Source organism: Tachysurus vachellii, chromosome 25, assembly GCF_030014155.1.
Source record: "Tachysurus vachellii isolate PV-2020 chromosome 25, HZAU_Pvac_v1, whole genome shotgun sequence".
Taxonomy (NCBI): Eukaryota; Metazoa; Chordata; class Actinopteri; order Siluriformes; family Bagridae; genus Tachysurus; species Tachysurus vachellii.
Genome location: NC_083484.1, coordinates 11,841,337 through 11,854,678, shown reverse-complemented (window position 1 = coordinate 11,854,678; position 13,342 = coordinate 11,841,337). Strand labels below are relative to the sequence as shown.

General features: G+C 38.9%; 2 protein-coding genes across 2 annotated transcripts in view; both read right to left on the bottom strand.

Annotated features, from left to right (window-relative positions):
* Nucleotides 1-127: 127 nt before the first annotated feature.
* Nucleotides 128-5,693, bottom strand: rbm42 (RNA binding motif protein 42). Its single transcript, XM_060862097.1, has 11 exons — nucleotides 5,536-5,693; nucleotides 4,274-4,341; nucleotides 3,995-4,139; nucleotides 3,304-3,373; nucleotides 3,151-3,219; nucleotides 2,887-3,062; nucleotides 2,368-2,526; nucleotides 1,883-2,020; nucleotides 1,223-1,340; nucleotides 904-1,098; nucleotides 128-700 (listed from the first exon to the last, which is right to left on the bottom strand). The coding sequence occupies exons 2-11, from the start codon at nucleotides 4,330-4,332 to the stop codon at nucleotides 588-590; spliced, it is 1,242 nt and encodes a 413-aa protein (XP_060718080.1). The 5' UTR covers nucleotides 4,333-4,341; nucleotides 5,536-5,693; the 3' UTR covers nucleotides 128-587.
* Nucleotides 5,694-8,093: 2,400 nt separating this feature from the next.
* Nucleotides 8,094-13,342, bottom strand: part of itga8 (integrin, alpha 8) — an 81,075-nt gene continuing 75,826 nt past the window's right edge. The window contains exons 28-30 of the mRNA XM_060861647.1: nucleotides 12,303-12,404; nucleotides 10,406-10,528; nucleotides 8,094-9,739 (exon numbers count right to left, since the gene is read on the bottom strand). Of these exons, the coding sequence (XP_060717630.1) occupies nucleotides 9,650-9,739; nucleotides 10,406-10,528; nucleotides 12,303-12,404 (315 nt within the window). The 3' untranslated portion in view covers nucleotides 8,094-9,649. The remainder of the gene's footprint in view (nucleotides 9,740-10,405; nucleotides 10,529-12,302; nucleotides 12,405-13,342) is intronic.

Sequence of the window (13,342 nt, the reverse complement as noted above, 5' to 3'; positions counted from 1 at the left end):
GACAAGCCACACTTTCTCGTATTTACTCAGGTTTTTAAAAATCATATTCATTTACAAATTTTAACTCAAGAACTCCTTTATTTAATGAGTCAAATAATCTAGCTAACACAGATGAAACACTACAAAATAAACATGAAACATGAGGTTTATTACAAGTTTTGCATTATTGTTCACAAGCTCCTTCTAACTTCAATATAAAAGAGCAAGATGGTTAGTTCTGGTAACTGGATGAGCAAAAATCGAGATAAAACACAAAACTGTACTACATACGTTTGAAAGTGGATGTTGAAAGCAACTGTAAAAGACTTAGATCAATATAAAAAGAGGAGGTATCAGTGCAGTGCATTCTAATGAGCCGGGACGAGCGACTGAAATGAGAACCTGCTATTGCACTGCAGCCAATGTCATTAATCAAAGCTTCACACTTTAAATAACCAGTGTTACTGATCCACATATATCCTCTGCTACCACAGTATACATCAATATATTCCAGTCTTTTCCATCTTGAGGCTGTCTGTGTGCAGCAGGAGATGGAGGTAAACACGGTCTCACACTTGCACTACGGTTTTGACTCAGTCTCTCTGAGCTTATCTAAGCCCAAGCTTCTTTTTCTCCTTTTGCTTTTTGCGTACAAGCTCTAGGTTCCTGTCTTTCCATGTGCTCTTTCGCAGTTTGATGGGTCTGCTGCCTACATATTTTCCTGTAGGCATACAAGAACAGAGGAGAGATTTTCACACAGTGGTTAGAAATTTTCCAAGGATACATCATAATTCAGGATTATGCTTCCTTAAATATCAAAAACTAGTCTTGGATTCAATTAGAGACAAACGCATTTTTCATCCGGGGTCTGGGCTTAATCTGCATCATGTGAACATGGTTCCAAAGTGCTAGATCTCCACTCACCGTTCATTTCTCTCATGGCGCGCACATAGTCGTTGGGGTCCTTAAAGCTGACAAAACCGTAACCCTTGGTCTTCCCAGTGCGTTTGTCTCGTACCACCTTAGCCTTCAGAAAGGACGGGTAGCGACCGAATGCTCTTGTCAGGATGTCGTCATTCACCTCGTTACCCAGGTCTCCACAGAATATCCTAAAGTCGTCTGAATAAATAAGAGCCCAGAAGAAACATACTTTTAAAAAAATAATAATTTAAAGCTACTGTATTTAAAACATGAACCTTTTGGTACATACATATTCGAGTGTAAACAGTGATAATCCATGTACCTGTGTCCCACTCTGTTAGGCTGGTGTCTTCCCAAGTGACGCCTGCGGCTGTGCGGATGCATTTCCTCACCTTCTCCTGTTTGCCTTTCTTCTTATCCTCCGTAACGCTCTCTGGTGGCTACACAAGCAGGCAATTAAACTTGTACATCACGTACATACAATCTGCAACAAGACTGCTCCGAAACATTAATGCCTTTTAATTTTTTCAGAACTGTCCAAAATGTTCCCACAGATGCTTGATCTTGACTGAAATGTGGAGAATTTGGAAACCAACACCCTGAAGCCTTTGTCAAAAAGACCACAGTCATTAGGGAACACTGTGGAACAACTTTTGAAAAGCTTTGTATAAGGTCATTTATTTACCTTAGCCTGCATTAATCCACTTAACTAGAATATAAAATCACCATACTTTATTTGATTAAGTGATATTGAATCACGTTAGCACATTTTAACCTAGTTAGCATCCGAGCAACTGGGCGGCACATTTTAATGTTCAGTATCCAGTTTACTAGCTCATAAATTTGTGATATGTCCACGGTGTATTAATATTCATGATAGCTTAATTCATAGTGACTAATTATTATATGGCTCATACCTGCAAATCTTATGTGATGCTGAATGTTTATAAATTTTACGACGACTGGATGGAAGGTTCAGTACCTCTGTGTGTACAGGCTCCGGCTCAGGCATGCTAGGTCCGATGACGCTGTCGTCCGTGACGCTGTCTTTCTTAGCCTCCAGGAGCCCGGCAGCCAACGCAGCTGCCTGCTGTTCAGCTACTGATGCTGCCAGCTCCTCCTGAAATGCATCACAAACACACAGCAAGGATTAACAAAACCACTATAACTCAAGTTAAAGAGTAAGAACAAAGAGGTGATCAGCAAACAAACAAAACTAGAACATGATCATCTGTTTTGATGCTTGTTTTGCTTAACATTCAGTGATCTTAAGGAGAGCGGTTTAACCAATGACTTGGATAAAACACCATAATGAGATAAATTCAAATGATATTACTCTTAAAACCCCATTTCAACTGACTCATTAGTGGCAAATGGCTTACAATTAACATTCTCTAAAGTTTAAAGGTACATGTGAAAGAGAATCTTTTGAAGTGTTAGGTACTATATGTGGGAAAAAGTCTTTACAATGCGTGCTTGTCTTTGCGCTCTCATGTCTGGTCTCTTTGGGGCAGGTGGTGCTGTATATACGGTGGGGGCGGCCTGGATAATGCTGGGGGTGACTTTAAGTGGTGCCTGTGTCACTGGCCGAGGTGGAGCTGTCACCACTTGGCTCATTGTGTCAACCTGTTACAGGAAAAAAAAAAGAAAAAGAAAATTTTTAATTTGACTTCATTTCTGCAGCCACTAGCAAAACTACCTTTATTGAATGGATTTTACTGATGCATTAAACTCATGAATAAAAACACTAGGAATCTATGAATAAAAAGCTTTAAGCTTGTTTGTAGAGGAATAGTTTTCAAATCAATAAAGTTATATCTTTTTTCATTTTCTTCTAAATCCTTACATTTGCAATATGCGAAATATGAATTATTACTGTTTTATATTACAATAGCTACTTATATCTTCTTTTGCTAACAAGTTAGAAATTTCTTTTTGGTGTCAAAAGTGCTAGTGTTTTTGTTCAATGGAAATGAAATCCCTTACAGGTGGAACTGGGTTCATGGGCCCCATAGGTGGTCCGATGGAAGCCATGGGGTGCTGAGGGGGTCCGGCCATTGGGGGTGCCATCATCATTGGTGGTGGAGGAGGAGGGCGGGGCAGTGGAGGTGCCAGCATACCTTGTGGTGGAGGGCCACGCATCATTGGCAGTCTCTGTGCACCTGAGAGACGCATTAAACAAATAAACTGAGAGTGAGGATATCATACAAGACAAGATTAAACTGACATGATATGTTGTTGGCCAGTTACCTGGTCTTTGGAGAATGTGTGGAACAAATGCAGGTCTCATCATTGGTGGAGGCCGCACTGCAGGTACGGCTTTAAAAACAAACAAACAACATTACATCAGTGCTGATGCTGTACCATAACTTAAAGCAACACAACCACTGATAAATGAAGTACCTGGACCAACGAATGTAGGAGGTGGAGGTCCGACTAGCGTAGCAGCTCTAGCCTCCAAGCTTTGCTGGACCTGCAGATGGAAGAGAAAGATCATTTTCTTATTTTCTGCTTGTCAAATTTGCATATTTGCACCTTGAACAGTAAATATATGCAGACATTTCAGAATGATTTTAAAAAATATATATAAAATTTCCAAAGCAATGTCTTAATAATTGAACCAAACTGGTTACTAAGGCAATAAACAAGTGAATGGTTTAGATGTCTAATGGAGCAACCTGTTTCTTCTTTTAAAATTGCTAGATGAGTTAATAACATAAATCTAATAAAAACAGAAATCAGTTCAACTCAGTCATTCAGATCAACACATACTAGACATAATCTTAAACTGTTATTTAGGATCAGATTAGCTTCTAAGAGCTACTTCTAGGGACAGATAGGAGAACAGAATCATGAAATGCTTTTTCAGCAAAACTTGCTGAACGAAAGGACAGATATTTAAGATATTAAATTATTAAAGCTATGCCTTAATATGCCCCACACTTTTGACTTATAAATCATCTTGATTTACTTATCCATACATTCATCCAAATTTAAATATGTTTCTATTATGTTCAATCAGTTGGAATGACCTGGAATTACCATCACCTGCAATCAACTTTAAGAAAATTTGTTTGTGGTTTGCAGTATGTACCTGTTGGTAGGTGTTGGTGCCTATGATGGGCCGAACTACTGACAGAGCTTGTACGGCTGGCACAGCCAGAGCCACAGGAACCTCCACTACAGTAGGCCCTCCTGCACTCACAGCCACTGGTCCTCCCAAAACCTCCTGCTCAAACCTGCACAGAAATCATTATTGATTGATGAAGATTGACTGCAAATATTGGGACCATATTACATCATGCACACAAGTTTATATATTAGGACATTAGGTAAAAAATGGAAAATGGTACATAGACATAATGGTACTCACAGCGCCATCTCTGCCTCCATCTCCTTGAGGCGCTCCTCGCCTGATTTTAGTGCCATCATGAGGGACTCCTAGAACAGAGAGATGGTCATCTATCAACCATCACCACCACATTAATATAAACACTTATGTTTACGTATTTACTCCAAAGTAGAGAAAGTAAGGATCTGTCCATGATCCGAGCGTTCTTCTGTGAAAAAGTGAAAGTGACGTGACATACGGTCAAGTTTACTGAGTATGACCTATACTCAGAATTTGTTCTCTGCTTTTAATTCATCCAAAGTGAACACACACACACCGTGAACACACACCCGGAGCAGTGGGCAGCCATTTATTCTGCGCTGCCCGGGGAGCACTTGGGGGGTTCGGTGCCTTGCTCAAGGGAACCCACTCGAACCCACAACCTTAGGGTTAGGAGTCAAAATCTCTAACCGTTAGGTCACGACTTCCCCCAAACATTGAAACATAGTGGTGGTAGTGTCACGGTTTCGTCTTACACGGCTGCTTCTGTAACAAGTTCGATAATCTACGCTTTAATGATGTAACTCATGATGGGAGCGAAAGAATTAAACGCAGAAGTCATTTTGTCTACCAATTTAAGGAGAAATGCATCTAATTAAATTCGTCATGCAGCAACAAAACGTCCCAAAGCACACTGTCAACACAACAAAGCACTTCATCAGAGGAAGGTTTCAGACTGGTCAAGTCCATCAGGAGACCATAACACGTTCACCTCCTGAAGGGACAAACCTGGTGTTAAGCAGTCACTCTAAATATCGCGAGACTAAACGATATTTATCACAGACCCAAATCTCACTGCCAATTTACAACGTTTCTCCTTTATTCTATTCTACTATCATACTTTTACATCTTGTATAGAGTTAAACACATAAAAAGAAAATGTAAAGAAGGGAAGTTAGCACCAAAATCAAGCGCGAATACATACACTAATGTTTGTGTTCATTGCTCGCTTAGCTTAGCATAACTTAGCTTAACGTAGCTTAGCTAGCTAGCTGGCTATTTGAGGAGTATAAACCGCTAAATATTTACATATAATTATAAGTGTCTACTGCTAATATGTATTCCTCGAAATTAAACGTAGTCGGAGAAATAAATAAATAAATAACAACAGTCTTTGGCAAACTTGTTTAGCAAAATTAGCATCCCTGCACTTAGCAATCCTGAAAATGAAAATTACTTGTCGGTGAGCGCTTGTAAAAACGTTCCCTTGTGTGTAAGCTTTTCACAAACAAATATATCATTACCTTGACTATTAAAGGCCTCTAATATTCCAATAAATAGAGGAAAAAATACCCGAAGAGTAAAATGTAGTTAGAAAGTCGTCATTCCTTTTCTTCTGTGGAATTATTAGCGTGTAACTTGGTGATAACGTGGCGTAGTGCGCCACCTGCCGAGAGACACGATAATGTAGTAAGAGATTTGAAAAACAAAACGTTGATTAGGGGGGCAAATACTTATGCAAGTTATTGCATGAAGCAATGATACAGTAATCAGATGTTTCCCATCCTCATCACACTTTATGTTCTCCTTGTCATGTTCATTCCATCTATCCCATCCCCAGGGGCGGTTCTAGACCTTCTTTAGGGTGGCTCCAGCCCTCCTGTCTGTGATCTCAACCACCCATAAGTATAAGTATAATTTTTACTTTCATAAATAAACAATAAAAATTACATTAAAATGCAGGACATGTCGTCGATGGGAAAGAAAATTATTTATCAGTTTGATCTAAGAGCGATTTTTTTTTACTTTGCTTTATCGCGCGTGCGTTGTAGTCTTTCAAAAGTGCGTCATCAGCTGTCTGCTTTATCTGACCGGAGAAGCACGAGAACGCGCAGCGTGCACGCGCAGTCAGAGCTGGAGGCATTTATCTATAACGTTAATCGGCGGAAAGCCGCAAAGACGGCAACCAAAAGCAGTGAAATTTCACTGTTCTTATTACCAGAGTTGTAGCACAAACAAAATATGAATGCAAACAATACATTCAACATTAAATAAAAATAACATTTATTGATTTGGTCTTTGTCTTGTGAATATTAATGACTGCATTCATTGGACACACTGTTTGTAGAGAATGCACACATACATGAACTGATTTGATTCAAGACTAACATCATTATGCATAAAATTTTGGTGTCCACGCTTGCCATTTTAAATAATACCATAACTTTGGGATTACTATGTAGTCATATAATATATAATATAAAACTCTTCTTGTTTTAAATTCTCACTGAGGGCTAAACCCCCTAAAGATGAGACCCTAGAACCGCCCCTGCCCAACCCTATCCATGCTTTGCAGGTTGTGTGTAGTGTGAAAGTGTGTGTGAAAAAAAAAAACTTTATAGATTTTTTTTTTAAATGATAGTTTAGAATCAGAATCAGAAAGAACTTTTGTGTTTTCACATGCGAGGAATTTGTTTTAGTGACAGAAGCTCCACAGTGCAACAGAATAACATATACAATATAGACAAAATTGTATATACACATGTACAGGTTTTAAATGTGCAATTGAAATATACATATACAAATATAGGCAATTGAAATATACATATACAAATGTAGGCAATAGTGCAATTGTGAAATGTGCAATTGAATTAAACAGTATAGACAATTTGTATGTACAGATGTGCAAGTATGAAATGTCCAATTGAAGTATAAATAGTACACATGTGCAAGTGTGAAATGTGCAATGAAGTGTTGTGTGTTCCATGTGTGTTAATTGTTCATCAGATGGATTGCCTGAGGGAAGAAACTGTTCCTATGTCTGGTCGTTCTGGTGCTCAGGGCTCTGTAGCGTCGACCAGATGGCAATAGTTCAAAAAGGGAGTGTGCTGGATGTGAGGAGTCCATAGTGATTGACTTTGCCCTTTTGCTCACTCTGGAGAAGTACAGGTCTTGAAGAGTGGGGAGAGTTGTGCCAATGGTTCGCTCAGAAGTCTGGACTACCCTCTGTAGTCTTCTGAGGTTTAGTAGATTTTAAGTCATAGCATGGTTGTCCTTCTGCTATAAAACAGCTAACTCTACCGTATTCTAATTCAACTCTACCGTAACTCTTTTATATAATATTGCAATTGTAGTGTGTAATAAATCCCACTGTATCTATACTGTAACCCATGGTGTTTAAACAGTATCATGAACAGCCAGAGCAGCTGATATGCGTGCGTAGAACAGTGTAAGTTTACTAATGTAGCATGCTACATAACTACCTTGGTCATTAACGTGTCTTTTTCCATCAACCATGAACCATCATAATTGTGCTCGTAGCTTACAAAGTGATACAGTCTGAACGACTGACAAGCTAAATATCTTTCCACAAATGAATCAAATTATCCGTAAAGTAGCAGTGTTATGTAAGAGATGCTCAGGATATTGTGTTTGACTTATTGTTGCTATTTGTGTTTGGGTGCTGGCTTGTAGACCAGACTACATTGTTATATTCTTTTAGAGTGTGTGCTTTCTTCCCATGCTTCAGGAGTTTGTATTTGTGTGAATGGCTATGTGTGTAATTGATAGATAGATAGATAGATAGATAGCATTCCACACATATAACAGATTCATGGCTGTATTTTGTTTGAGGCTGTGTCATTATTAATGTCGTCTTGTCCCCACTTTAATTTCTGATCATTAGCTGCTAAAAAACAAATGTAATCATATCTTCTGTGCATCTGCAATGTGGATTAACTTCACATTTTATCCTCAGGTTGGGTTTAGACAGGAAGTCCTGCTTAGGACAGGTTTTGTCTCAGAGATGTAAAATTGTAAATTTTTCTGAATAAAATTCCACTCAAATAACACAAGACTCAGGAAAAGTTAAATATAAAATTTATTAGCAGGTGACATTAAAAAGAACTAGAAATGCTTTAGTTCTTTATTAACCATACAATCAATAGGGAACAAAACTGTTCAGGTACCAACAAAGTGATCAGTCAGAAATAACGACGAAAGTTTGGGTACACTGTAAATTTCAAAAGTCACTGCATATATTTTTATATTGATCATTTCTAATAAAATTGAACGTGATGCTGATGAGTTGATCTTTATAACTATTTTGGGGCCAGTTTTTTTTTTTAAATCTGTTGAAAGAAATGAACAGTGAAAAAAATCCTCATTCTCTTTTTCCATTGGCACCCAGTCATCCATCCATCAATCATACAGCTTAAAAATAATTCTCTTTAACTTTATATACAAAACAACCTGAACATCAAGTTCTAAAAATAGGAGCCAGTGTACAAATGATTTTAGCAAAAAAAAAAAAAAAGAAAAAAAAAAAAAAAATACAAAATAATAAAACATCAAACGAATACCGCAATATTGCACATACTTATCAATTTATATACTACTACTCCTGTGATGTGAAATGTTCAGCTGGTAAATTATTGCAAATTACATGCTCTAATTAAATATCTTTACAGGGTAAAATTTTGTGGGCTTTAAAAAAAAATAAAAAAAGGAGGTCCTTAATGAGTTTTTAGTGGTTCTTGATTCTGTCAAAACATTCTGATGTTGTGTATGTTCTATACAGAACCTTCAAGGATTGCCACCTTCAAGGATTGCCACAGGGGCAGAAGTCAGAGAACCATTAATGGTTCTGGATTTTGCGTTTTGAAGTGTGTGGGTTTCAGGAAAGAAACCATTTCCTCCCCCCAAAAAATCCATAGTACTCAGTGTTCTTATTCATATGCTGTGTTGTTTATATACAGGAGTAATGTGTGTGGGTGTGTGTGCATGTGTGGGTGTGTGTGTATGTGTGTGTATGGGTGTGAGTGTGTGTGTGTGTGTGTGTGTGTGCAAGTGTGTGGGAGTGTGTATGTGTGTGTGTGTGTGTGTGTGTGTGTGTGTGTATGAGTGTATAGGCACTCACAGAAGATTTTAAGACCTGCAGAATCAGTTAAAAAAGATTTGGAAAAGCTCATCTTACAGCTCATAGAAACTCTCAGCAGTGTTACAGTTCTTAAGGCAAAGTGAGCTGTGCTTTTAAGAGGAATCCTGTTTTCCCAGCGTGCATCCTTCAATCTGGGGGTGTGTGATGATTGTCGTCTCTGTTTATAACACGAGAAGCAGGATTTTCTCTTGTTGTCTTTAACTGTTTGTTGGTTCTCTTTTCACAGCCCTTGAGGGATCTGAGAAAAGGAAACTCAGATCCAGAAACCCATGCCATGCCTGACTGGAGTGAAGTTTGCCATGAACGGCAGAGTGACCCAGCTTACAGATCCCAGTGCAGCATGGGAGAGAGGGTCGGATCGCTAGTTCAGGTGCTCTTGACATACCTCTATCAAATTCCCTCTATCAATTCACTCATACACAGTCTTCATGGCTATTTCTTTCACATTCTTGTTTTGCCTCTTCTTACGTTTACGCTTCTTACGCTTCTGTCGATTTTTCGGCCGTCAGATGCTCCTGGTCTGATATGTTGTCGTCTTTTGGTGGCCGTGCTCGATCGAAAAATCCGCACTGAGGAACAAGTGAATAGAAATGGATAAAGATGAAGAGAAGGAGAAACAAATAAAGGACAACATGTAAAAGATAGCAAGAGATTTTATTTGTGTGTGTGTGTGTGTGTGTGTGTGTATGTATGTGTGTGTGTGTGTGTGTGTGTGTGTGTAAATTCATTCTTAAAGTTTTTTTTAAAACTTAAAATGCCATTTCATATGAATTTGCACTTTTTCTATATATAATTTTTATTCCAAACTAAAGGATAAAAAATGAACAAAGGATAAAACTTTAGACATGAAAAAAAGAAAAAACAACAAAAAAACCCCCACAAAACTTCAGTCAAGTCTAAAATATGCATATTTTTAGATGTATAATTAGATGAATTATAAACTTTGGAATGTGATGTTATTAGAAAGTAATCAATGCTGCATGACACCATCCTAAAGATCATAATTTTTTAAAAGCAGCATGTTTTATTTTGTTACATATATATTTGGGGAACAATATTTATGGGCACATTTACACGACTTTCCTACATTATGCTATTTAGATATTTTTATATACTCAATACAACTCTGACTTAATAGCATCCTGTGTGTGTGTGTGTGTGTGTGTGTGTGTGTGTGTGTGTGTGTGTGTGTGTGTGTGTGTGTGTGTGTGTGTGAGAGAGAGAAGCTGCCGTACCTTCCACATAACTAGGGTTAGAATGGCGAGCACCAGCAGCCCCAGTAAAATGGCCAGAATAATCACCCAAAGAGGAATGGCAAAGGACAGATCAGGAATCGCCCATACGACATACGTACCAATCTACACACAGACACACATACACACACAAGATACAAGGTTTGAAACAAAGATATGCATCTTATTCATCGTCAGATTCTAAATCTCTTTTGTGATAATGTGATTGTAATTGGAAAATACAAGGCTTTATACACCAGAGCTTTTTTTGTTTTCATTTTTTTTTTCCACCACCATATTTGTAGTGTATTTGGTTGATAAAATCTGGGGCAAGTATTGGGGCAACAAAACTTTCCTTCAAGATAATAAATTAACACCAATGTTACAAAAAGTACCGTGTTTAAGAATAAATTCTTCTTTATAGCGTGTAATCAGAAGCTACTGGGACAGTTCTCTTCCAGACCACCAGAGGGGGTAATGGAAGATGTTTCGTATGACATTTGGCAGACACACTTATCCACAATGACTGACATTTTATCTAATTTTATACAACTGAGCAGTTGAGGGATAAGGGCCTTGCTGAAGGGCCCAGCAGTGGCAGCTTGACCTGGGTAGACCTGGGATTTGAACTTGCAACCTTCTGACTGGTCACCCAACACCTTAATCATTAGGGTACCACATCCCTGCCACGCCCCTCCTATTGTTTCGCCATCTCACCGGTTTAAAATTAACATGATGTTCTGCTTGTCTCTGTTTTTGTCAGTCATTGTCATGTTCTAGCAGTAATGTCTGACTCCAATGTGTTTAGGTTTCTGTGTCATAGTTCCGTTTTTGTTTCTTATGTCGTATTTGTCCTGTGTAAGTTTAGTTAGTTTTTAATTTAGTCAATAAAGCAGCACTTTTGTCTCATCCTGCATGTGGGTTTGATTTTCTCTACACCTTTGATCGAGACTACCGCAGAGATCAGGGTTCGATCCCCGCTTCTGGCGTCGTCTCCCAGTGGTCACACATGTATACACTGGGATAAAATGTATTTTTTACAGGCCCATTAGTGCAACGCATGACTACAACAGTACACAAGACTACATAAAGTGCAAATACGCAATAGCGTGAGATGTGTGCAGGACAATAAATACGAAGAAGCGAAAAATATATATACACAGAACATGAAGTGTGAACTTTAAACTATTTAGTTGTGTAGCTGCAGAAAGTCTAGCATGTGCAGAAAAACAGGCCACAGTCTCAGGCATTAATATCTTATTCTAATTATTCATTAATTAAGAATGATGCTAATCTGCTCAAAACATGCATATACTAAATCCTAATAAATTACATAATCAAGAAAAATGTTTATTCAGAGATGATTACAAAGATCAAAGAACTTTTCTCCTTTTTAACCTTTAAAATGTTTTTAGATTTAATCAGGCTCAAGTCTTCCTCGGTGCTAAATGGATGCCAAGATATAAAATGTCAAAATAATTTAATTTTCAGGAACATAAACTTACATTTGTCAAAATGAAAACATTTCTCACTCGCATGTCAGGTTATAAACATAAGAATTGTGTGCTAAATGTAATTGTGTATCTTTATTCCCACCATACTACAGCTCCTTGCTTTCCTTAAGCTCTACATACTTTCAGTGTTCCCAGACTAAGCTAGGTTTAAGTATTAAAGCCTGGAGGTCTGGGACCTAAAAAAAAAAAGGTCAAAATTGTTGACCTTACTTCAAATAACCTCATAATCCACCTCACCTTGCTATCCACAGTCAAGCACATCTGACCTTTCCAAGTGTTTATTCAACCCCTTGTTCTCATTCCCCAGTGCTCAATTTCTGCCCCCCTGTCCCCCCGCCCCCACCACACACACACACACACACACACACACACACACACATGCTTACCGAGTTGCTCTGCTGTGGCAGGGTACGTGGCTTGATGCGGTACGGCATGCCTGTTACTCTGAAGTACACAGTAGAGTTGACGAGGTAGTGGTCGTTCCGCCTCTATGAGAGGAAAAGGTTTTAGTAGCAGAAATAATAATGTAATATGTTGTAGCAGATGGTTAGAAAGTGGAGCTCTGTCTCTACCACTCCCTGGCTACAGTACAGGCAGAACCTGCTCGCTGTCTCTTTGTCTCGCTCGTAGCAGTTTTGTCTGTCTGTCTGTCTCTCTCTCTTTCTCTCTCACACCCTCTCTCATAGCAGTTTTGACTGTCTATCTGTCTCTCTCTATCTCATAACAGTCTGTCTGTCTGTCTGTATCTCTCAGAGCAGTTTTGTCTGCCTGTCTGTCGGTCTGTCTCTTTCTCTCTCTCTCTCTCTCTCTCTCTCACCCTCTCTCATTGCAGTTTTGTCTGTCTGTTTGTCTGTCTGTCTGTCTGTCTGTCTCTCTCTCTCTCTCTCTCTCTCTCTCTCATAACAGTCTGTCTGTCTGTATCTCTCAGAGCAGTTTTGTCTGCCTGTCTGTCTGTCTGTCTGTCTCTCTCTCTCTCTCTCTCTCTCTCTCTCTCTCTCTCCCTCTCTCATAAGTTTTGTCTGTACTTCTGTCTGTTTGTCTGTCTCTCAGAGCAGTTTTGTCTGGTTGTCTCTGTATCGCTTAGAGCAGTTTTGTCTGTCTGTTTGTCTGCCTGTCTGTCTGTATCTCTCATAGCATTTTTTTTGTCTGTCTGTCTGTCTGTCTGTATCTCTCATAGCAGTTTTTTTGTCTGTCTGTCTGTATCTCTCATAGCAGTTTTTTTGTCTGTCTGTCTGTCTGTCTGTCTGTCTGTCTGTCTGTCTGTCTGTCTGTCTGTCTCATAGCAGTTCTCTCTCTCTCTCTCTCTCTCTCTCTCTCTCCCTCTCCCCTATACACAGATCTGGTTGACAGTCTGCGTTTCAGCAGAGATAAGATTAAAGGCGTCTCGGAATGACAAGGTTAGCACATGCTACATGACCTCCTGTCC